General features: G+C 42.1%; 2 protein-coding genes and 1 long non-coding RNA gene across 5 annotated transcripts; 2 read left to right on the top strand and 1 right to left on the bottom strand.

Annotated features, from left to right (window-relative positions):
- The first annotated feature begins 361 nt into the window (after positions 1 to 361).
- Positions 362 to 5,786, top strand: LOC123986879. The gene is made up of 2 exons (XR_006829004.1): positions 362 to 3,068; positions 3,297 to 5,786. It is a non-coding gene; the product is annotated as an uncharacterized LOC123986879 (long non-coding RNA).
- Positions 2,062 to 17,863, bottom strand: cramp1 (cramped chromatin regulator homolog 1). 3 transcript variants are annotated; one of them, XM_046075243.1, is made up of 20 exons: positions 17,843 to 17,863; positions 15,026 to 15,402; positions 13,150 to 13,352; positions 12,900 to 13,053; positions 12,156 to 12,239; positions 11,910 to 11,958; positions 11,607 to 11,692; positions 10,827 to 10,950; positions 9,752 to 9,833; positions 8,658 to 9,602; positions 8,181 to 8,358; positions 7,621 to 7,793; positions 7,430 to 7,504; positions 6,970 to 7,051; positions 6,594 to 6,704; positions 5,837 to 5,994; positions 4,777 to 4,963; positions 4,332 to 4,496; positions 3,283 to 3,428; positions 2,062 to 2,539 (listed from the first exon to the last, which is right to left on the bottom strand). In XM_046075243.1, the coding sequence occupies exons 2-20, from the start codon at positions 15,399 to 15,401 to the stop codon at positions 2,426 to 2,428; spliced, it is 3,492 nt and encodes a 1,163-aa protein (XP_045931199.1). In that variant the 5' UTR covers position 15,402; positions 17,843 to 17,863; the 3' UTR covers positions 2,062 to 2,425. The 3 variants fall into 3 exon arrangements, with proteins under 3 accessions (XP_045931199.1, XP_045931193.1, XP_045931184.1); XM_046075237.1 differs by lacking the exon at positions 17,843 to 17,863 and adding an exon at positions 17,204 to 17,614; XM_046075228.1 differs by lacking the exon at positions 17,843 to 17,863 and adding an exon at positions 15,784 to 15,940.
- A 225-nt stretch (positions 17,864 to 18,088) lies between these two features.
- Positions 18,089 to 23,033, top strand: jpt2 (Jupiter microtubule associated homolog 2). Its single transcript, XM_046075246.1, has 5 exons — positions 18,089 to 18,392; positions 19,407 to 19,558; positions 20,061 to 20,206; positions 21,260 to 21,296; positions 21,600 to 23,033. The coding sequence occupies exons 1-5, from the start codon at positions 18,337 to 18,339 to the stop codon at positions 21,866 to 21,868; spliced, it is 660 nt and encodes a 219-aa protein (XP_045931202.1). The 5' UTR covers positions 18,089 to 18,336; the 3' UTR covers positions 21,869 to 23,033.
- The last annotated feature ends 67 nt before the right edge of the window (positions 23,034 to 23,100 follow it).

The following is a 23,100-nucleotide window of genomic DNA, read 5'->3' as shown; positions in this document are numbered from 1 at the left end:
AAGGAAATTCTGCTCATCTCTGTCCAGAAAAAAAATTTGATTTCCTGTTTGAGTTGAGCAGTTTTATCACTTAATTTCAGTAGTCCAGATTCATTTAATTCAACGGGGTCCACTATCTCTGGAAAAGCTGTAAACCTTAAACTTTAATAACCCAGAGGCCTCATACTGTGCTGTGCATTTAAACTGGTTTTACCACAAAGTACACACAATGAATACAATGTTCTGTTTTTTAACTATCTTTATACACAGAATAAAAACACCTTTTTATAAACTGAAAACTTGAAACAGGTTTTTCCTTTTTAGATGTCATCTTAATATTAAGTTAAACAGAAAACATTTTTTTCTGAAATGTTAACAATAAATAGTCCAAATAACAATTTACATTATATTACAAAAGCGCAGTGAATACTGGAATTGACATTTGTACAAACAAATCCTTCACTAACAAAAAAAACCCCATTCCAGATTGAAAAGCCTACTGTTTATTCCTTATTAAGAATCATCTTCATTGTTTCTAGTGGGAGAAGATGAAGCCTTTCTATCAGATGACGGAGAAGAGCTTTTACATTGTAGAGTCAAAGCCCCCAAGGTGCTTATTAAGGAGACCAGCGTTTTAAATCCCATTTTTGGAATGACAACAAAAACACTCCTACAATTTACACTCAGATAAGAAGATAAACATGTTGACGAGACAAAATGTTCGCAATACTGCATTTAGATGATGCTGGTTAATTGAAATTCAGAGAACATCCGGACCACACATAGTACGTGTATATTTGCCGCGAGTGCATCGCAGTGGTGAAACTACATGTGGAAAGAAGAGAGAGAGAAGAATCCATTTACCTTTTTAACTTAATCACACACAGAGTGGGTCGGCGTTAAACGGGATGGTGAACATGTTTAGAAGCCAATCATGTTGACATTAGCCATAGTGTTTTGTCAGCATCCAGTATCAGTACAAGTCAATGGGGAATTAATGTTTTGAGCACAACCAATCAGAAGGTTTTACTAGTGATTTGATGAGTGTCAACTATGTCTTTAGTGTTTGATTTCTTTACATACTTCTGACTGCTCGCTCTCCTGGAGCTGAAACGGAGTGTAACACTACTGCGAACTATTAATGGTACCCAAGACATTTTGAATTTTAGTCAGTCTGTCAATGAAAACCAACACGTGATTGGTCACATTATGGGGTTATGGGTGCCTGGTGTTCTGTCCTTGACTGCAAACGGCTTGTTTGAAGTTAAATATACAAGCGAGAGGAAGTAAAGGTTAAATGAGCAATGTTATTTGTTATAACTAAAGTAACTGAGTAAAAAGATCCATGTGACAAGGTTATTTAAAATGAGACGAAAATGAAATGTAACATTGGGTATACCATTTAAATGTTCAAAAGAGAAACGGCAAGTGAAATCTAAATAAGTATGTGGAAGAAGAACGTTTTTATACCTTATCGACCTCTTTATGCAACAACAAACCAACCTGAAGACCATTGCATCTCGACATACATTAAAAGTGATCGAAGCAGTCGGCGATGGACATTAAATTCTGATATGATTTCAGCACAACATTCAAGGGTAGTAAAAGCTGCAGATTACATCTGTAGAGCTACTACCAAATGTAGTCAACCAACAAAAAGCTGCCATTTTGGATGTGACCATAAGAAATGACAAACCTGATTCCAAACACACGTGGCAGACTGTTCCTAAAATGCAACCAATAAAACCTGAACTGATCAAGAGCACATGAAAAGGAGGGAAGTATCAATTGATTTCACTTCTACCTGCCATGTTGTGCTCTACTTTTGCAACTGAGGCCGCAGAAACAGCTTTATAGAAACTATGAGAAGTATCTCATGACATTCCACCTCTTTCTCACTGCCGTTAATTTCAAAATCACCCCCCAGCAGCTGTTTGCTGCTGGGATCTGAACTGCACATTGTTGTGGATTTACACATTTTGGGAGTTGATCTGAGAGAGTAGAAGACAGACAGACACACACACACACACACACACACACACACACACACACACACACACAAAGCAGGAAGAGACATCAAAGATCAGTGAAAATATTTTGTTCAGATATGGCATAGTATTTTCCTGTACATGAGGTTGTGTTTTGTAAACGCATTTGTTTTTCTAAAGTGTTTGTTTTTAAAGGGCATTTCACCGTATAGAACAGTTCAGCGAAACCAACTCGTTTTGAACTCTGAACAATGGTCAAGCTTCACTATTATTATTATTGCACTTTTACAAAGAGGGCAGGGATGGCTTTAGGGGGCCCACACAGCTGTCTTTTCTCCAAAGAAGAAGCGACAGCGTGGCACAGTCTAGACCGAGAGGAGGAAACCTCTTCTCTGATTGCTCGGCAGCTTGTTTCCCTCCAGATGGCTGTGGATCGGTGGAGCCCGGTCTGCTCTTCTTTAGGGTGGTGGGATGGAGGGCTCGGTCACAGCCAGTTCCTGAGCCAGGTCATTGAAGCGAGCGATGTAGTCCACGCTGCTCTCACTCATCATACAAGCAAGCTGAGAGTCCATCTGCAAGCACAACCAAAGAGCGTTTATTATACAGCAATGGCAACAGCCTCAACAGCAGCAAAGATGACTGAATAAATATAAAAATCCCATTTTCCCACCCAAGGCTTCTGGTATTTAAATTTTGCTATATACGCTTATTTACTTTCTGGGGGAGCGTTAGATGAGAAGATAAATACCACTCTCATGTCTGTCTGTTAAATATAGGGCTTCAGCCAGCAGCCACTTAGCTTAGCCCCCCCCCCCCGGTAAAATGTTGAATTTAAGTTTCTACACTTTTTTAAAGGTGATGGTAGGAGGATTTTATTACCTTTGGACTAGGATTTGGAACCAAAAACCAATTTCAAATTAGAACTGAATCCAAAAGTCCATGAACTGAGTACCTGTTAAAACTTTTTTTAATTTCAGCTCTGCTTATAAACTCCTAAAAGCAATAACCTTTGATTGCTATAAACAAAGGCAACATATCAACAAGGACCTGTCTACGTCATGCTGAAACGGAGGGTCTGCTGGGGGCTTTCCGGCTCTACAGGTCGGTGATATTGCAACTAGTGATGGGTAAAGTAGTTATTTTCATGGAATCATAAGAATCAGTTAATTAAAAAGATTTGTTCACCTACTGAGTAGTCCCACTCAATCTTCTCATCTAACTCTTGACAAGTGAGTGGTGAGGTGTATTTATCAAACAATGACTCAATACAAACATTCTTTCCACTTGAATGTTCCTTAATGAGATCTGAACTTACTTCTGCAACATCAGGAAGGCCACGGGACTGAAAGGAATCATGGGAGTTGCAGTCCAGGAGGCTAGGACCAAGCAGAGCTGTGCCACTGGAGGGGCCAGAGGGGGTTAGGGTGGTCCGCCTGCCCTTATCAGGAGAGACCATGCTGGCTGGAAGGTAAAGAGGCAGGGAACAGGGAGAGGATGAATAAAGAGGACAGCACACATGAAGAGTGGAAAAACATCGCTCCAAGAGGAAGTCTGCAGCTGTGTCAGTGTTGCTGTGTTTAATAAGATAATGAATATGTGAAGGCAGGAGTTATTTGTAAAGGTTTACTCTAAAATTTGTTACTGTGTTAGTGGCTTTATTTATTTGTCTGACACGTATTTAAAGCTGGCATGTGCTGGTGTTAGAGCCCAGCCAATAGGAGCAAATTGCAGATATCAGTGTTTATAACAGCCGATAAGTGACAATTAAAAAGAAAGAGAGACAGAAGTCGGATCTCCAATATACGTTATGAGTGTTGTTGCATATTTTGTCCACCAGACACTGGCAACACCTGTCTGGAGGCCAAAATTCACCGCAAAACACAGCAATCAGCGGACAACAGCTGTACCTTTGTTCATTTTCTGTACTGTTGTTTATTTTAACTGCATTATGTCATGTTATCTTGGTGAGGCGCCACAACTACACAAAATATGTCAGGGATAATCTTCTGAAAAGGTTTCTGAAAAGAAGAAAATCAGCTAATATATCAGAATATCGGATTTTAAAATCCTCAAATATCAAAATCGGTATTGATCTTAAAAATCCTATGTTGTTCACGCGCTAATTGGTCAATTTGACAAAGTTTTGATATTTCAGACACAACACGGGTCGTCTGTGTTTCCAGCATTAGAATTTTCAATGATAGAAACCAATCATATATCAATAAGTTGATTTTAGAGTTTTCATTGACACAAGCATCAACTCTTTGATAGGAAGCACACAGTAGACTTCAGTACAGCTATAATTTGATAATAAACACATTTGGAAAATTAGTAGTAGTAGTATCTGCACGTGTAAAGACTTACAGAGAAGGCATCCCAGTGTTGAGTCTGATGAGTCGCTGGGGTACCACTGGGGGTCGTGGCTGGGCGATGGGATCCAGCCTCTGGACGGGCTGACTGAGGGAGACGTGGCCAACAGTTTGGAGCCGTCGTTGCTCAGCTTGGCTGAAGAGAGTGTGGCCTCCTCACCTGTAGCAGCCATTACATTATACACACCATGTTCAATGAGCCTGACATCTCAGAAGTTTAGTTTGTTGCATGTCAACAGGTTCTTTCTACAGAATACTCACACATATGTTCACACTGTCCCACATGCAAGACAACCTCTCATGAGAACGCAAAACCGAACCCTGTCGGTGTGGGCTTTAATTTAATGCTAATGCCCGTCTGCAATTTGTAATTTTTTTGCAGAAATACTTTACACTGGATTTCCACACACATGTTGGCATGTAGGATATAACAGACGCACCATAGTGGGCAGAGTTGATGGCGAGCTCAATGATGGAGTCACTGATGTGTGTCTGAGGTTCTCCGGGGGCGAGAGCCTCTTCAGGGGGACCGGGGAGAGAGATGTCCAGGAGCGAGGCTACACTTGGCGGAGAGAGGAGAGAGTCCCCACCACCGGTCGCTCCAGGAGATGGTGGAGGCACACCATTCTGTCAAAAAAAGAACAAGTTGAACACTTAAATTGGGGCTGTTTTGTTCGCTCAGCAGAAAATAGCCCACAAAAACCCAAACCTCGCTGGACAATAGGAACACTCAGGACAACAACATGCAAGGCACTGACAAACTACAATAGTCACAAGTCAACCTTCAGGCTTGAGTAGAAATGTGCAAAAGACTTTTTTTAACTGTTGTGGGTCCCAACTCAACATCAATATGTTGTTGTTTCTTATAACAATAACACACATTTCCTGCAGTCAGCCATCATGTTATTCTTGTGCCTCTTCACCCTCACAGTAAAGCACACCACGGCGCTGTAGGTTGTACTGTACATTATCCTACCAAAATGTGACTGCATTCACGTTGAACTGCAGATATTTAGCCTCAACTTTAACCAGCTCTGATCTGGTGTTCAGTAAACGGTAATGATAACCACTATACCGAATCATCTTTCTCATCACGTCTGATTGTATGTGATCAGAAATTTGTTTGATATTTAGACAGATAACTACTGAGAATCCCCAGATGAGAATAGTTTGATGTTAAATGTGGTAACCAAAATGGTCATGGTGTTATCTACCACTACTACAAGAAATTCACTAGCTGTTAATTAAGTTACGCTTATTCCAATTAAACAAGTAAGAAAAGTCCATTAGTCCAAGAGTTATTGGAGTTTTGCCATGCTCTGGTTAGTAAGAGTACTTATAAAAAAGGCACCGTGTTAACTGTCTAGACAGAAAAATGCAATAGCCATTTAGCATAACTGTGAGGAAGAGACATTAAACGAAAGTATGTGTAGACTCCAAGTGAGGCAAAGCTCCTTGTCTGTATCATTGTGTGTGTGTATGCAAGTGTGTGCTGCTGACCTCTGGGACATTGTGCTGGAGGAGTTGGGAGTCTGGTTCAGCATCAACAATGGGTGTGGTGGCGAGCAGGGTGCCGTTATCAACCGCGGGAGAGTTCAGCTCCCGACAGGGACTGCCAGGGATGATACCTGCAGACTTAGCCGCCAGGTCAATAGCACCTGAAAGAGTATTAACAGTTTAGAAACAAAGGGGATTTGTGACATCAGATAAGTATTAACGATAACTGAGGCTAGCATGTGAACCGTACAAAAAGAAAGTGAACTTCAGCAGTTAAACTCAGCAACAGCTTGAATAAAAAAATTGAGAAAAAACCCCACTCTTCCTCTGGGACAAGTGTAGCTGGAAGAATATTCTTTCAAAGAAGTCAATCATTGTCATATATTTTGCAACAGGAACTGGATTTCAGATAAAAATCCAGAGATCCTTGGAACAGTGTCTTATACAAAAGATAAATAGGTCAACTGATTTGTAATGTGAATTACTTTGAATTTCAGAGGACAAAAATGTATTAGTCTCTTCAAATGATTTTATATTGTTGTTTATGTGGTCTTCATGTTTTGTTGAGCTAATTTAGTGAAGGAAAAAAAAAAGCATACTTAAACATGTTTTGTTTTTTACATTGACTGCAGGATGAAAAAGGACAGAGGTTTAAACTAGTTAATCAAACTGAAAAACACATCAATTATACTCAATCTAAGCTTTTAACAGAGTTTTAATAAAGCAGAAAAATAGAAGAATTAATAAAAGCAGTACATACTGGAGAGCTGGCTGGACGCTGCAGAGCTGGACGTTGCAGGGGAGGCCTTGGACAGGAGGGGGCGGGGGGGAGGAGCCAGGCGAGTGTGGATTGGCCGAAATGATCCAGTTCCTGAGGGAAGGAACAGGAAGTGAGAGAGCGGGAGATTAGCAGAGAAATTACATTTTGTTATGTTCAAAGAGCACATCAGCTGAGTGTTTTACCAACGTTAACACACAAATTAGCATATTCAAGTGCTTACTATTAAGAACTCAAGAATGATGTAGTGTAAATTTAACAGTTTTACACTGCACTACAGGGAATAACACTCCTTTTAACATTTCCATCCTGTGCTGACAACAAACTCTACTGTAAGATCCTGATGTCTGCATAGTACCTGTGGCAGAGGAGTTGGAGAGGATGGAGAAGGAGCAGACATGCTGAGGAGTATCTCCTGTTGTTCGGGGTAGGAGTGTTCGCTGCGGACAAGACAGAAGCAACGGAACTAAATGCACAGCTTTAAACTATAAAGACCTTTACAGTTCAAACATTCAGCTATATCCTAACTCCATAAGATAGCATTAAACTCCTTCCCAGTCCAAGCCCCACCAGGGCCAACTGTTTGTGCATAGTGTTAGAGACTCTCTAGTTGTTCATTTGCATAATTTCTTACACAAACTGAATTTTTTTAAATTCAGACTTATATTTTGTTTTCATCAGGTGTTGAACATGTATCATACAATATTCTTTGTCACAGCCCTCGAATGGAACAGTTTTTACCACTGTACAAACCAACGGAGATGCTGTTCATTGCAATACCACAGATAAAGTTAAACACCCTTCTGTTCATCTCTTACCTGAACTACAAGTGGCTTCCGAAGTTGTCTGTTTCGAGGTTTTCTCTGTCTAGAACAGAAAAGATCTGACTGCATCTGCAAAAAAAAAAAAAGAAGAACCATATTAATATTTGTGCATACTCTGATGGATGATATGCCAATTAAATTTTTGTAGAATAGGATTATAAAATATCCGCATTGCTCGGTCTTACGCTGATAGAGTCAAGCTGCTGTCTGAAGGCGAGCTCAGCTTCCTTGTTGGGGGAAAACATTCTGTTGTGCCGCGAGCTGTTGGGGGGCAGCGTGGTGGGAACTGCAAACACACCGCCTTCTGAGTCGCTGCCTGCAGTCGATCCCAGCAGAGAGCGGGGGAGGTTGCGTCCACCTGAAGAGGTGAGGGACAAGAAGGAGATGTCATGTGAGGAGCGCAATTTTGCCATTACAGCCATTAAATAGCATCCTGTGATTCTTTGTCAAACAAAAACAACTACAGAACCATCAGCATAAACACACATTATCAGTAATATCAGCAGGCTTACATGGGCCAAGAAATAAAGCTGGTATGTGGGAGATTATTAATGATTAATCATAAAGCCTCCTAACTGGTTTTTGACAAATCAACTTACTCCCAAACAAAAGACAATTTTGATGTACAAAAACCAAGTAGTTACAGTGCTTAAGACAGCAGCTTTGGTATAGAGAATCAGCGACATGACAAGGTGAACACGCATTTAGTGCCCGTATTAGTGGCCTCAGAGTTTGTGAAAAATACCTGCGGCTCCAGTGTTAGGCAGGTGTAACCTGGCACCTCGGACCGAGGCTTGCTGCCGGCCACAGCTGGGGCTGCGAACACCTGCAATGAGACCCTTCCCTGGAGGTGTGAGGGCCTGGTTTTGCTCCTCCTGGTGGGTCTTGAGTGGTGATGTGGCTGTGGAGCACAACTCTGGAGCCTGAAGGAGAGGACACAGTAATGACACCATCTGATACATGTGAATTTCTAAATAACGTTTTTTTCTTTTGTGTGTACCCTTAATCTACATGTGGAGGATTTGTTGTGGATGAATTCAATTAGCAGCGCAATTTTAGGATTTTGTGGGGGAAAATGCAACCTGCATACTGCCGTCCTATTGTGTCATGTGAAGGACCACTTTAAAACAATATTTATTTGACATTAAAAGTTTTGTGCAAAAATACAAACTAAAATTGGTTTCTGGCAACCAGCAACATCATTGTAAGAAGTAATCCCTACCAAAGGTTTAGGATTGACCTCAGTGGCAACCAGCTTGAGCAGGCAGCGCAAAACGCGCTGTGTCCTGTTGGGCTTGGGCTGTGCCAAGGCTTGTCCGTTTTCTTGGTTGTTGGAAGGAACTGCAATGGGCTGCCACTCGTACTCCAGCAGCAGCTTGCCAGGCTTCCCAAACATCAGGTAGAGCTCAGCCAGGGTGACGTTGTCTGCGTCGCGAGCACTCCAGCCATCCTCTCTGATCTGCTCAATGGCCCGTTCTTTGGCTGCTGGAGCAGACATTCCCTCCTCTGAGCCAGTCACTTGAGCTTTGGCTGGAGGAGTCTGATTGGCCTCTGGGGATGAGGTGCTGGTGTTTAGCTCCTCTTTGCACTGCTCCGATGAGCTTTCTGTGCCACTACACAACTTGTCCGTGCTTTTGGTCCCTGCTAAACCACCACTGGATTCCACACCAGTACAGGTCTTGACAACATCAGAGGGTCCCATCCCAGTTCCCTCTTCCCTGGGAGCCACAGTCTGCTGAGAGGAAGCAGGGACAGAAACAGAAGGAGGTCTCTTCTCCTCTACCTTTGCAGAACTGTCTTGTGAAGGGTCAGGGTTAAGGGGCTCAATTCGCCGACTATCACCCATTACAGTCACTGAAGCACCACCAACAGCAGCAGCGGTGCCTCCTCGTCCAGATTTGGTGCCAGTCCGAAGTGGTGGCGCCGTGTGAATACCCAGAATCTGGGCAGCTGGCAATTCCTTGGCGTTAGGCCGGTTCTTGCCGCTCTCCAGCCAGTGTACAGTGCAGGAGGCCTTGGAGTGAACCACACGTGCCACACCAGGCAGTGTGGTCAAGGTGCTGCTCTCAGCTGGGAAAAGAAAGAGCTCCTCCTGCTGTGATTTGCTGGGAGAAGCTGTGCTGGACTGGCCGCCCTCCAGAGCCTCCCTCTCCATGAGACTCTTAAGCTGAAGCGTCAGTGTCAAGGACTCAGACATAAGCAAACATAAGAACATTTTTAAGAAGTTCACTGATCCACTGCCACATGAAAACTCTGCATCAAAACTCGCTGTTCCATTACGTTGCTACCCATTTGACAATTTTATAAAAAGGATACAATCCGCTGGTCATGGTACGCCCACTTCTGTTTCAGGAATTCAATGAGGCTGGAGACTTTCCTGTGGAGCTCCACCACCATCCTGTGTCAGAAAAAGACACAAAAACAGATAGTTGCTGATTTACAAACTGCTGAGGTAAGATGGTGCAGAACAACACTGGGCTGGGTTTATGCTCCAAACATTTGCAGCATTACTAGGTCTCACACAATGAATGACTTAGTACACATACACATGCATAATATATATGTATAAATGAACTTTAGCGATTGATCTGGACAGGGCCGTTTCATGTTTTAACCCATTAACTACAAATGTACTACACACATGTATACTTAGGATTTCTGCTGACAATTTTTCAAAGCACACAAAAAGGTTTTATTTTTTTTTTTCAATTACTTGTTTGGTCTATAAAATGTCATAAAATGGTGATAAATGTTGATCAGTGTTTCCCAAGATGACATCCTCAAATATCTTGTTTTTTTCACAAACCAAAAATATTCAGTTTACTGTCATACGGAATTTAAGAAACCAGAAAATACTCAAGACTCAAACAGATAAATCGATTATCCAAATAGTTAGCGATTAATTACAAAAATAGTCACAGCTTATCAATTATTCAAGTAATCATTGCTGCTCCTGTGGTTCTTCAGTTGCAAGCAGACAACACTTCTTGATGATACGTTCATACAGCCAGGTCCACAGTACATACGTTCATGCAAACATCTAAAAAATGGGATTAATTTGCCAAGAAGCATTGCCTTATTGAGCTGTGGGATTATGAAAATAATTGCTAACATGGACATGAATTTATCTTTTCTTACATTAAAAAATATCAGGGAGTGAACAGGGAGTTTACAAAACAGTTCCTGCTTGCAACAGCAAACTTTTTTCCATAAGAAGGTATAGTATATGTTCATTGACTTTGAGCAATTAGAACATTTCTGCAGCCTGATGCTCATGCGGATCTGAAGTAAATGCAAATTTCTGCTTTAAAAATAATTATTAAGAAATTGCTTTTGAATTTTTGTTTGGTAATTAACTCCTCTCAGACATTAGTAGACAGGCATGCCTGACCTGAGGCGGGGGTTGTGGGCTAGACTCTGAACGCGGGCCCAGGAGTGGTTACTGCGTGGTTGGAGCTCCACTGCCACCTTCAAGGGTAGACGCACCGGCTTCTGGTCCTCTTCGTCACTCACTCCTGCAGGGAGGGACACGAAGACACAGTGAGACTGAATGTGAAACACCAACAAAGCTCTCATAGCAGAAAAGGTGCGTCTTATTTTATTTTTTTTTTAGGTCAGTGGGATTTTGTGACAGTATGTGGTCATAAAATCAAAAACAAAAGGAGAGAAATGTCACAAATTCACAACACAATACAGAACCTAAAGAATCACAAGAGGACGACACGAACAGTACAATACAGCTGTGCAGTTGATTAAGAGACGAGTATGCTCTCTTGCAAGCTTTCATGCTTAATGGATTAGCTGGCAACAAAAAAAACAACAAAAGGCCCTTTGCTGAGACTTTTGTTGGTACATCACTGAAAATAAACACTGGCTAGCGGTGGGATTCAAATTTCAGAAAACGATTTCTTCAAAACAGCGTCTCTTATTGAACAGAGGGGTTGATGGCAGCCGGTCACACCAGTCATCTCCATCATCTCCCTCCTGCTCCTCCTCCTCCGCTTCATTTTGCTCCCACGGAGTTACCATGGAAACGCCAGGAGCCCACACGCTGCCACTGTTGTTGCCAAAACCCCGCCCCCACAAACCCTGCGCCTCAACATCGCCGTGGTTTATATTTCCAGCACTGATGTTTGTTTACTTTGTGTGTTTAATGTGTGTTCATGCTCACCATCTGGGTCGCAGAGTTTCTTCAGTGCGCGGCACATGGGTGCTTTGATTCGCAAGTTCCTCCCTTTGGAGCGCACAGTGGTGGCCCTGGTTGAACAGACAGAGAAGCAATGAAAGGTCCAGTGTTTTTAAGGATAATTTTTCTAGATCACATTACAACATTTTGTGGAGCCCTGTGGTACCCTTCATGTATTTGCCATATGTCATCATGACCTCTGTCTGGTTTAGTCATTCATAGAAAGGGTGATGGGTGTATTTGCAGATGTGATGTGCCCCCCCCCCCCAATTTTTACTACGGACTTACCCTTGCTGGATGAGTTCGTTCAGCTTTGCCACGTTCTTATCATCCATTACTGCCAAAGACAAAACACAAAGCCCGAGAGCCGTTTACAACATCATCTCTCAGAAGTCTCTCAGTTATCCCCCATGACTGGGAGCATGCAGCGTTTAATCACATCCCTTGTGTGGCAAACTAACAGCAGAAAAACACTCGCACACAAAACAGCTTTAAGAAGGCAAGCATTCAGACACAGGTACAGCCTTCACTTACAGCCTCCAACTTTTTTACGGAGCTCGGCGTAGCAGATGAGGCCATAAAGTTCTTGAGAGGATTTCTTCAGCACTCGGGAGTACACTGAGGAGGAAAGGTGGCACAAGTCACAAAACTGCTGTAACCAGCAACGCAGGAGGCACGTGTATGCTACATAAAGATAACACCAGTGACACTGAGGGCTCTTTGGGGTGGAAAGGGGCTCAAGCTTATCTGGAGAGGTTTTTTTAACATATGCATTGGGACAAAGTGCCACCAAAGTGCTATATAAACATCAGCATAGGAATTGTTCACCTGGAATATATATGACTAGATAGAAAGAAATTGATATTCATAAAACCATTTTGATTCCAGCACGTTATTTTTTTTTTTGCCATGACAGTGACTGTTTTAAGAGGCAGCGTCAAAACACATCCACAAGGCCAGCCCTTATTCAACATGAACAAATCAAGATGTTTGAGCTGACAGTTTACAACTAGGCCTTGTTCTTATATTAAATAAACCAAATGTCTATTCCCATCATGACATACAGAGTATATAGTATAAACTAAAGGGCCTTTCAGCCCCCGGACACTTACGACTGCCATGTTAATTTTCCTGACAACTCTAATATACATAACAGATTAAGAGAGACAAGGTGAGCAAAAATTAGATGTGGAGCTCCAACTCCAAGGAATAAATACTCTTCTACACTTCAACTTTGACTGAGACTTTTTGGGTGACATAGATAAAAGGGCAGCTCACCATTGGCAAAGTCAATGTGTTTGGAGATCTTGTGCCAGGTCCGGTAATAAAAGTGGCGGACCTGCTCCTTGTTCTTCACCATGTTGGCCGGCTTGCCTCTTTTCTTGTACTTCATTGCAATGTTGTTCTGAATAGCCTCAAAATCCTTCCCATGCTGGAGAACAGAGTGGGAGACATGAGTGGAAGATGTAAAAAAGATGCATTATAAGGAAACATTTTAAATGACAATCTATTTGTTTCTACCCTTTACCTCGTAGAGACCCTCAAAAAAGCTGTTTTTGTCCTCTGCGCTCCAAGACTCCCACTGTCGACGGGCCCTCTTCTGGTTACCAGCTTGCTCCTCCTTCTCGGCAGACCCTTGGCCCTTGGAGGCCTTGGATACTCCTCCTGCGGAGCTGACAACGGGTCCCGACTGCCCCACTGCTCCATGGGAGGAAGAGCCATTCTCTACCCCTGTGAGACAGCAAGCCCCCAAATCCATCAGTCATGAAATAGTCAGTGAAAAAACACAACTTTAATACCAGAGTAAAACATGTAAGGATTGAGCCAAATGTTCTGGTTGACCGCTGTGGTTGTTTTGCATAGCTTTGGGGGGAAGAAATACAATTGTAGTTCTGAGGTGCGTGGTTTAGGAGATATTAAAATACATGCATACAAAGCCACCCACTGCCATTACACTGCAAAACCTGCAGAGCTTCCCCCGCTGTGGTCCAGCTCTGGCAATGTGGCAGGAAAAGCGATCAGTCCCTACAGCCAGGTCCACAGTACACCGGTCCAAAACCAACTCGTAGTGGGCTTTAATGGCCAAGCACAGAGCACAATGCCAGGAGGCAGTAACATAAGCACAGAGACAGATGCTGCTGCAGCACTGCACTCTGTTAAGACAACTGTAGATTTTCATTTACAAATACAAATCTGTGTGGCTCATAGAAACACTTCTAGGTTAGTGCCTTTCAAAAGAGATGTGGACCAATATAGCATCATTTCAAATAAGTCGGGCTTCATTTAACTGGTCAACACTGCAATCTAAATATAAATTTATGAAACAATCACAGTTTCCTTCTGACAACAACAACAAACGAAACCTACCAGTCAAACCTGTCAGAGCAACTGTTCAATGAGCAATGTTCATCAATGTACTGTGGATGTTTACTCATGTCTGATCCAATTCAAATTAATTTATAAAGGCTTTTTTTTGACATGCTGTCATTGCAGAGCAGCATAACGCAGTAATAACAAAACAGATCCAGGTTTCTAGTAGCACTTCAATAATGAAGAAGTCACCTCAGTAGCTTTAGGTTTCTGGATATTATCATAATGTTGTGCCCCACCTTTTTATGCATCATTTACATAGATACACTGAATTAAGACAGATGTCCATTGGTGTTTATCTATTTTTGTGATCAATAATCAGTCCTTCAGTGTGCTTAAAAGTCAAGTTATTTCTAGCTTTTATTTCAGTTAATCTAACTATTTAAATTTAATTCATCAATGTCAGTGTTTGAGAAACGCTAAAAAGAGAATACACCATTAAGGCATTTTTAGATGTTTGTTGCATCACTATTGTTTGTAGTGACATATATGAATTTATTTATTTATTTTGTGTGGTTTGGACCAGTGAGTCAATGAAACTGCTGGCTGAGGGCAATAAAGTTGCCCAGCTCTTTTTTTCTAATCACTAAAAAAAAATAATAATAATAAAGTGCAAGCAACTCTCTATAGTAAAGCAGCTTTCCTGTCCTGTCCTCACTCCCAGATTTATTTTTCCTACACTCACTTGTTAATGACAGTCATAACAGCCCGTTTTTAAAGCCATGATGGCAAGTTTCCAAGAAATAAGTGAAAATACCCATTTTACATGCTTATTGACATTTTTAATTCTGGCCTGTGTCTCCTTCCTTTCCAATACCACAGAAATGGTTCAGACAGGATGGTGTTGCAACTTTGGCTGGAGGAGCCAGAAAATCTACCCCAGGCACAACCCAGCCGAGAGTCAACACACGGCGACAAAAACAGCATCAGTTCAGCCGTCACTGATAAACTGTAAACACACTCACAACTGAGAGCAGACCCCCCGCTAATCTGACCTATAAATACATGTCTCTAACACCGGTCACCTACGGTACCTTTCGATTTTGCCCCGCCATGTCCATTGATGGTCGAGCCGATTGAATCCTTCCGGATCCGTTTGCTCGGAGGTCGAACGCTTGATCGGAGAAAATGATGCTGGTCGTGACAAGGGGGGCCGGGCTCCGCTGAGGTCTGGGGGTGCTGGGCTGGGCCTAGTCCGGTTCGGTTCGGTGGAGAGGCGGGGAGGACCGGAGCTGAACCGGGGCTGAGACCCGTGGCTGATGGATTAAGAATTTCCACTCCGTCGTCTCCCTTTGTACTGCGCTCCTCGCTCGCCTGCTCTCCGCTCTCCTCCTCGTCGCAACCTTCGGGCTTTCTGGACGGATTCCTCCTCCCATCGACACCGATCCCCTCCCTGGAGCCCGGTGTCATGCTGCCAAAACACATTCAGGGGGAAATTGTCACATTAGCAGCAAAGCTTTGTGCAAAATTAACTTCTAAAGACGACGTTCACTGTCTCTCAACATGGCCGCCGCTGTTTGTTTCAAATCCCCTCTCCAGTCCCGACAAAACAACGCCAAATATATGAATTTAACGCCTTGAGATTAATAATATTCAACAACTCAAATAGTTTAGTAAGTGTCGGCAGTGTTTTACTAACTGTCTTTCGGCTCGAAAGGGCAATATTTTAGGTTGAATTTCAACTAAATTCAAATGCGAGCGCTTTTCAGTTTAGCGCCCTGCAGAAACGACAACGAAACCCCTCGGTGCAGTCGACCTCTAAATAAAGTGTTTATTTCAAACATAAATTTACCCATTTTCGTGCTCTTCGGTAGTAGACGACGTCTTCTTTCTCTTCACCATGAGTCCGACCGGTTAGATTGGCAAATAGTGACCAAATCGAGCATAATAAAACCGAGAGCGATCTCTCCGCTTTCTGCCCTCTCCTTGCTCTTGCTTCGACTGAGCTGAACTCTCTGCGCAGTTCAACTGTTTTCTATCAGCAACAACATTACTCAATGCCTCTTTGCAACAAGAAATAAAACTATAAAACCACTGACAAATAAGACATATTTACTGCAAGCACTGAAGAAGAATTTACTATATCGCGTGTCAGTTCAGCTCATCTGAATTGATGGGCATAGATAGTTTTATTAACAAGCGAGCAAGTGGACTTTGTCACTACGTCACCATCGCCTGCAGAAATTATGTCTGCAAAACAATTAATTTCACATACATCCTGCATCCTGTAAGGCTTTGTGACTATACTCTATATTTGCTAACATTACTATGGCCTCGTACAAATAATTAAATCACATTTCAATATCAGGAAGCTTTCAGGAAATATTATGAGCTCGGTGCACATCAAGACCAGCTGTACTACCTATATAAAACAGTGTTATAATGTGTAAACATAACAGCATGTATAATATCGTTTGCTCGATTGTTATCCACTCTTTTATTTATTTTTGAATAGGCGAGAGGGTGGCAGCGAATAGGGATGAATGAAAGGGAAAGCTAAACAAAGACAGATTTATAGGACTAGAAGCTTGAGTATAAAAATGACGAGGGATGCCCTCCTTTCTACATTCAGACACAGCCTTTAAATTCCTGTTTTGTGTCATCCAAACACTAAATCTCATACCATCAGCTACAAAATACAACTGAACAGCAATCAGACCCGAAACTAAAGTTGATTAATATTTACTTTCGCTCCATGCAATATTACAACTACAAGCAATTGTAATGTTAATAGATGAATGTGACTGTCACTTATACCCAGAGGCCAAATATGATTTCAGTGTTACCTTAGATTAATCTAAAATATTACAACAACACAGTGAAATCTATTCAATAAAGTTAAATTGTATATTTCCCCTGCAATGTTACAGTCACAGCAGCCCAATGATTACAGTTGTCTAACCACTGATTTGATATTATACTAGAAAGCTGAAGTTACCAAGCAGAGCACTTTTAATAGTTAAAGTTATTTATACAAACACTTGCCGTTATCTTTACTGTATTACGCTGTATTACATGTAAACAAGAGTTGCCTCCACTCATAGCGTGGTACCTAGCATGGCTGCTGTTCTTAGCTAACATTAGCTAACGTTGACGCTACGGCAGTCAAATAAGCCTCATGTTACAAAAACCGCTTGTAACATGATCCTTATGTTATGCAGCTGCTCAAGCAGTTTGTTAGATGTATAACACTGTAAATGTTTAGTAATTACCTTAAGTGGAAGCCTGTTCGTGGTATTCCCAATCGAGACACAGGCTAGCATTGCTAGCAGACGGCTGTCGTCGGCTTGTTACCGATGACAGTTCCTGGGGCTCGGTTGCCCACGCGTTTGGGCACGCCCACTACAACTCAAAAACAAATCCTGTGATTGGTCAGAAAAACACGAGGACGACGGTTAAAATTTGATTGACAGAAGACTCCATCAATTGTTAGTGAGATGAACACTGCGAAGGACCAATGACCAGTGTCTTCCTGTCATGCCGTATAAATTTCCTGATTAAAAATTTCAAAATCCGAGGCCAATTTGATTTTTTTATCATCTAAAATTTTTGTCAGTAATTACGCATAATTTCAACGAATTTGGATCACCGCAACGGTTTTTTGTCGCACTAAAAATAAGTTCCGCCCAGAAAGTGATTGACAATTTGCAGATCAAATCAATATGCGGAACTCAAAGGATGCGCTTGAATTTTATCCTGGAGTACACCTAACAATCCCCGGGCTACGCGGAACCCGAATTTGATATTTACGACAGGCAACCAAACATTAACTGCTACTAAGGTTACAAGCACAATGCGCCAGCTATAAAGCACACAAAATATGACACTAATGGGTTTTGATTCAATAGCACCTGCACTTTGTTGTTGATGGTACAGCAGACTCAGCCCACGTTGCGTTTAGCCAGGCCAGGCGCCCCGATGCTAAGAACAAGCATCACCGAGAACAGTGTACAGGTTCGGTTGGTTAACGTCTGTTTAAATGACCAACAGGGCGGAGTTGTAAGCTTTTTTAATATACGAGATGTATGTAAAGATTACAAGTGTACAAACACAAAAGTATGTGGATTTAGAGCTGTGGTGCCCGAGCAACAGTTTTATCTCTAAATACTTGTTAGTCCATCTTTGCTGGAGGGACCCCAGGTGCCGTGAAACGAGCGCCCCGCCTCACTCAGCAGATTGGAGGCGGCCCAGTTATATTCCTCCGTGTCACTGTTGGGTGGATTCACTGAAACCCTTCACTACGGAGTTTGGTTGGGCACACGCAGATAGGGGAAGTTGCTCGTCGTCCAGTTGGCAAACTGACGAAGTTGTCTTCGGAAACTTGAAGGCTCAAAACAAAACCACTATGACTTCGACGAACATGTTTCAAGGGTTGGATACTGGTACAAAACCAAGTTCCAGGTGAAGAATATGTAGTCGTGTAGATTGGTTATCTGTGAAAGAAATGGCCGACAGTGTCTTATTTCGAGTAACTTAACATTAGTCGGTCGCTCAGCTAACTTGGCGTCTCACTGTAGGTTAACGTTATCTGACAAGAGCTCGGTTAACGTTAGCTTTTCTGCACCCATACGTTCTCTGTTAATATTTGCAGACATAACACTAGCATGGTTTAAGTAAGGTAAGCCAAATATATGTGTCATCGTTCATCTTGAGCTAGCTTGGTTTAAGTTATCTTGCGTTAGCAAACTTCAGAGTCAAGAATTAGCTTAAGCTAACGGACCAGGCGTTGTCTAATGTGCTGCGCCTGCGGAAGTGTGAAAGCCCCTTCAGGCTGCTCTTCTTTGTACTCGCCAGCAACGGCGGTGTGGCCACATTGTTCTAGTTAAAGGAGGTCCAGTTTCCCCTTACAGACTCTAAAGTGTCAATTCGTGGGTCAGCGCCTCTAAATAATCGGGTTCACGCCACGTTGTAACACTCGCAAATAACGTAACGTTATGCCGGTACGGTCAGATCTTAACAAGCTAAAGACAGCTCAGACGTATGGCGCCATTCCCGGTCTATAATCAAATAACGTGTTATTTGTGTGCATTGGCCCGAGCTGTCGTCTGTTCGGCAACATATTTATAGCCAGGTTAACTACTGTTTTCTGCTTGCTCTCCTTTGTGTGTCAGTGCAAAAATGACATAATGTTTGTAATTGTAAACATGAACCTCCATAACTCAGACATAATGAAAACATTCGTTTCTACACTTGTTCTCAACGAGCCTCTGAAAAGCATTAACTTTAATAAAGTAGCTCAATATATACAGTTCAGTCTCTTAAGATATGTTAGATGAATTCCAGGTAAACCAGTTGAAATCCCTCTGTCTCTATTTGAAGTCTGTCCTTACCAGGTCACACTTGCACAAGGTATTTGATCTAAATTAAACTGAAATAAGTTGGATATGTGGTACTATATTCTTTCGTCTTCTGCAGGGTGTTGCAGCCTCCTGGAGGTGGCTCCAGTAACCTGTTTGGCGGCTATGAAGAAGATTCTGCAGCATCAAGAAGACCTCATAAGATGGCCTCTAACGTTTTCGCTGCACCAGCGGAGCCCCAGAGTGTACCCAGGCGCTCCAATCCTCCAGGTCAGACACTCTAATCTAACACTAATAGATGTGCAGAGGCAGCACGGTCAGAGCATCTATCAATGTCCAGGGTGTGAAAACTGTTAATGTAATGTGATAATTCCACTATAAACACTTGTGCTTTTCTCTGCCTGAATGTAATCCATCTCCACAGTTTGTGTTATGTTTGCGGTATGTTTTCAGTCCAGTCTACTACTGAAAAATGGTCTGAGTTTTCAGACAGGGACTGCTGGGTCACCTTGACTGCCTTATCTGGTATTCTTTCACTGCGGTATTAGCATCCCTGAATTGGTCAGTGGATCGCTGCCACTGTAGTGTGAAAACAGTTTATGACACTATAATTTTCTCGTGCACATGATGTGATGCTAAAGAGTGAGGGGTTATGAAGAACCACAGTATAGACACAGAGTTCATTCTGTTACAGTGTCATGACTCTGCAGGACCACCAAATAGGCAAACTGCTGCAAAACTTAACACAAATCTTGATAATACTTTTAATTAGGTGGGAAGAGTAGCGGAATATTTGGGGATCCTGAACCTCCAGCTCAACCACAGAGACCCATACCTCCAGGTGGACCAACCAGCAACATATTCGGGGCTGCAGAAGATGCACCTGTTCAAAGCCGAAGCCACCCAAATAAGCCAAAGGTGCGTCATGCATGCGCTTTGCTTGGACTATACTTGGACTTAATTGTTATTTGGTTTGTTTTATTCATTTTCACTCCTGACACTTGATGATTAACACACCAGCTGGTGAGCTTTTTAAATGAATACTTCACCCCAAATTAAAAATGTATTTGTTGTGGACTCCCCACCATGCAATTAAGCGAATCAGTCAGTCTTTTCCATGTGTCAATAGTGTTTGTGCAACCAGAGTATTGTTGGCTTAGACTGCAGGGTGTATTGCAAGGAATGACTTAAAGATTTTGGAAAAGCTTTTGCAGTTACAGTAACTATATTTGCTGGCGGAATAGGGGAAACTTCCCAATATTAACAGTATTCATGATGATTTTCTCGTCATAGAAGTTCAAAATGATGATGATGATGGGTGTCATCGTAGACTGTTTTAAAGCCTGGTAGTATGACCTGGGGAAAAAAACGACATGCCATATTATCCTTTGTTAAGGTATTGTTCTCTCTGTCTTCAAGAAGTAATTAAGCTTTTGTCATTGCATACAAAATAATTCATTTTTTATGTTTAAAAAAACGATATTATTCTGAATCGTAGGGGAGATTTGAAGCTACGAACTCGGTCAAACCAATTACTGCATGGCTAATGGTCACTGGCTAGCTATGACTCGTCCGATCCTTTACACGGAGCATTGTATGATCATAGAGGACAATGTTTTGTTCAGCCATATTACAGGATGTATTGACTACTAGGGTTGGGCCGACAGACGATGCCATCGTCCGTAGCCAATGACCGCCATAGCTGACAGACATCACAATGTTTAGCCGGCATTGTGATTTAACAGTAGCACAGTCTGTGGGGACTTGCTGATTCAAGTTCAACACGGACCAGTCTCTAAGGAGTATACATTAGAGGACCCTTGTTCATGGAAGTTGCATTGTTTTACAGGGTTTAAGCAGCTGCTGTAGCTTTATTCAAGTAATATGATGGGAACCTGTTAAGTCTTTTCATCGCTTAAACAGTGAAAAATCTCTCACCTTTACCTTTTTTATTTTTTATTTTTTTAACAGGACAATCTAAGTGTGGGACCTGGACCCGAATCACCAGGTGAGTTTGATACTTAAAGGAAATGTCCATGTGAACTCTTTCTCGGAGAATTGTTTTATCAAGTCATCCTACTCACTGTAGCGTTGAAAGTGGGCCTACATCAGTTAAATGGTATTATTTTTAAATGTATTCACTGGTTAAACCTTTCCTGATATCACACAGAATTGACTCGTTACACTCCATTTCGATCTTTGTTCGACATTGACTTCACTACTATCTATCACAAATAGAAATGGGTGTTTACTTTTAGGGTATTATTCTTTCCGGAATTTCTGCTAGACATTTTCTTTTTCCATCTCCAAGCACCTGAAGCCAAGGTCAGCCAGCCCGAGGTGAAGGAGGAAGCTGCCCCCCCTCCAGCTCCCATGCCAGCCAAAGAAGAGCCTGCTGCTGTCTCAGCCCCTCCAGAGCCTGAGCCCTCTTCCTCCTCCTCCTCCTCCTCCTCACCTCCCGTTGAGAGAGACGTGACTAGTGAGCTGAAGAAGCATGAGCCTCACCTGGGACCCAAGCCTCGCTCTCACAACAGGGTCCTCAACCCCCCTGGAGGAAAGTCTAGTGTGGTATTCTACTGATCAGCTGAACACGCCACTCCTCCCTGTTTGTGTGTATACACGCCTTGTCTGCTCCCCTGTTAATCTTCTCCCATTCCAACACCACTCTCCGCACGGTTATTTCACCTGTACATCTAAACACAGACCAGGAAGTTTTGTTCTTCACACCAGGTCGAATATGTCGTCCTCAACTTCTTGCACTTTCAGTATTTCTGGCTCCCACTATATTTCTTCTTCTTCTTCATTGAAACCTGCAATCATACAATCACCAACCAATCGATCAGCAAGCTAGCTATTAAACTAATCACTTGAACTGTGACACTGTTCAATCTCAATATTGCGGTTACTGTTTTCACTATTTCTGTGTTTAAGCATTTGTAAATGTAGTTTGGTGTAAGGCACAATTATTGGATGTTTAAGACATTGTCCAAAGCTTTAAACAGTCCTAAAATTCTGGTGTGAAAATTCATGACAGACATTTGCTCACATTTCAGGGTGTCTCAAACCTTAGTGTGTACGTGTTCAGTCAGGAGAGGGTGAATAGATATTCTCACCAATGTGACATGTAAAATGTTTCAGGGAGTTCCACTAGTGCCACCTTTATGCGTTGCCAGATCCTTATTGGATGACCACATAAAACCTTTTTGTTTGGCTGTTCAAAATGATACATTTTAGATGACAAATAATGACTGTATAATCAGAAGCCTTATGTCAACTCAGCATTGTTTAATCTTTCTTGCCTTCTCATGAATAATTCCCTCATGGTTTCCTTCTCTAGATGCCAAAAAAAATTGACTTTACAAACTAAGATGAATGCGGTTGTTTACTCCCAAATGTTTCTGCTTCCTTAAAGAAATTCCATTTTGATTGTGTGCGATTGTATTGTGCAGGTACTTTTCTGCTTTGCCCTCATTGCTTGCTTTAACTAAGAACATGCCTTTTTTTTGCTTGGGGTAGGCCTCTGTTTATGTTTTAAATTAAAACGGCTGAAGATAAATAAACCCTGGACAAGCGTGTGGCCTACCTGAGTCCAGGTGGGCTCATTGATAATCACCTTTTCACCCACTTCATGATGCACATTCATGGTCCTCTGCCAGCCTGTCCCCCATGTATTGATGTGCCTGGCAGGCAATGAGCGCAGCAGAAGAAAGAATCCTGTGTATTGCAATAAAACTGTTGTTTTGCATTTAGAGTTTGCTTATTTTGTTTACTTTCCAAAACCATAGAAATAACACTTCTCAGAATAAGGGTGT

Source organism: Micropterus dolomieu, linkage group LG02 (genome assembly GCF_021292245.1).
Source record: "Micropterus dolomieu isolate WLL.071019.BEF.003 ecotype Adirondacks linkage group LG02, ASM2129224v1, whole genome shotgun sequence".
Lineage (NCBI taxonomy): Eukaryota > Metazoa > Chordata > Actinopteri > Centrarchiformes > Centrarchidae > Micropterus > Micropterus dolomieu.
Note: the sequence above shows the minus strand (reverse complement) of the source record. Positions and strands in the feature narration are given on the sequence as shown.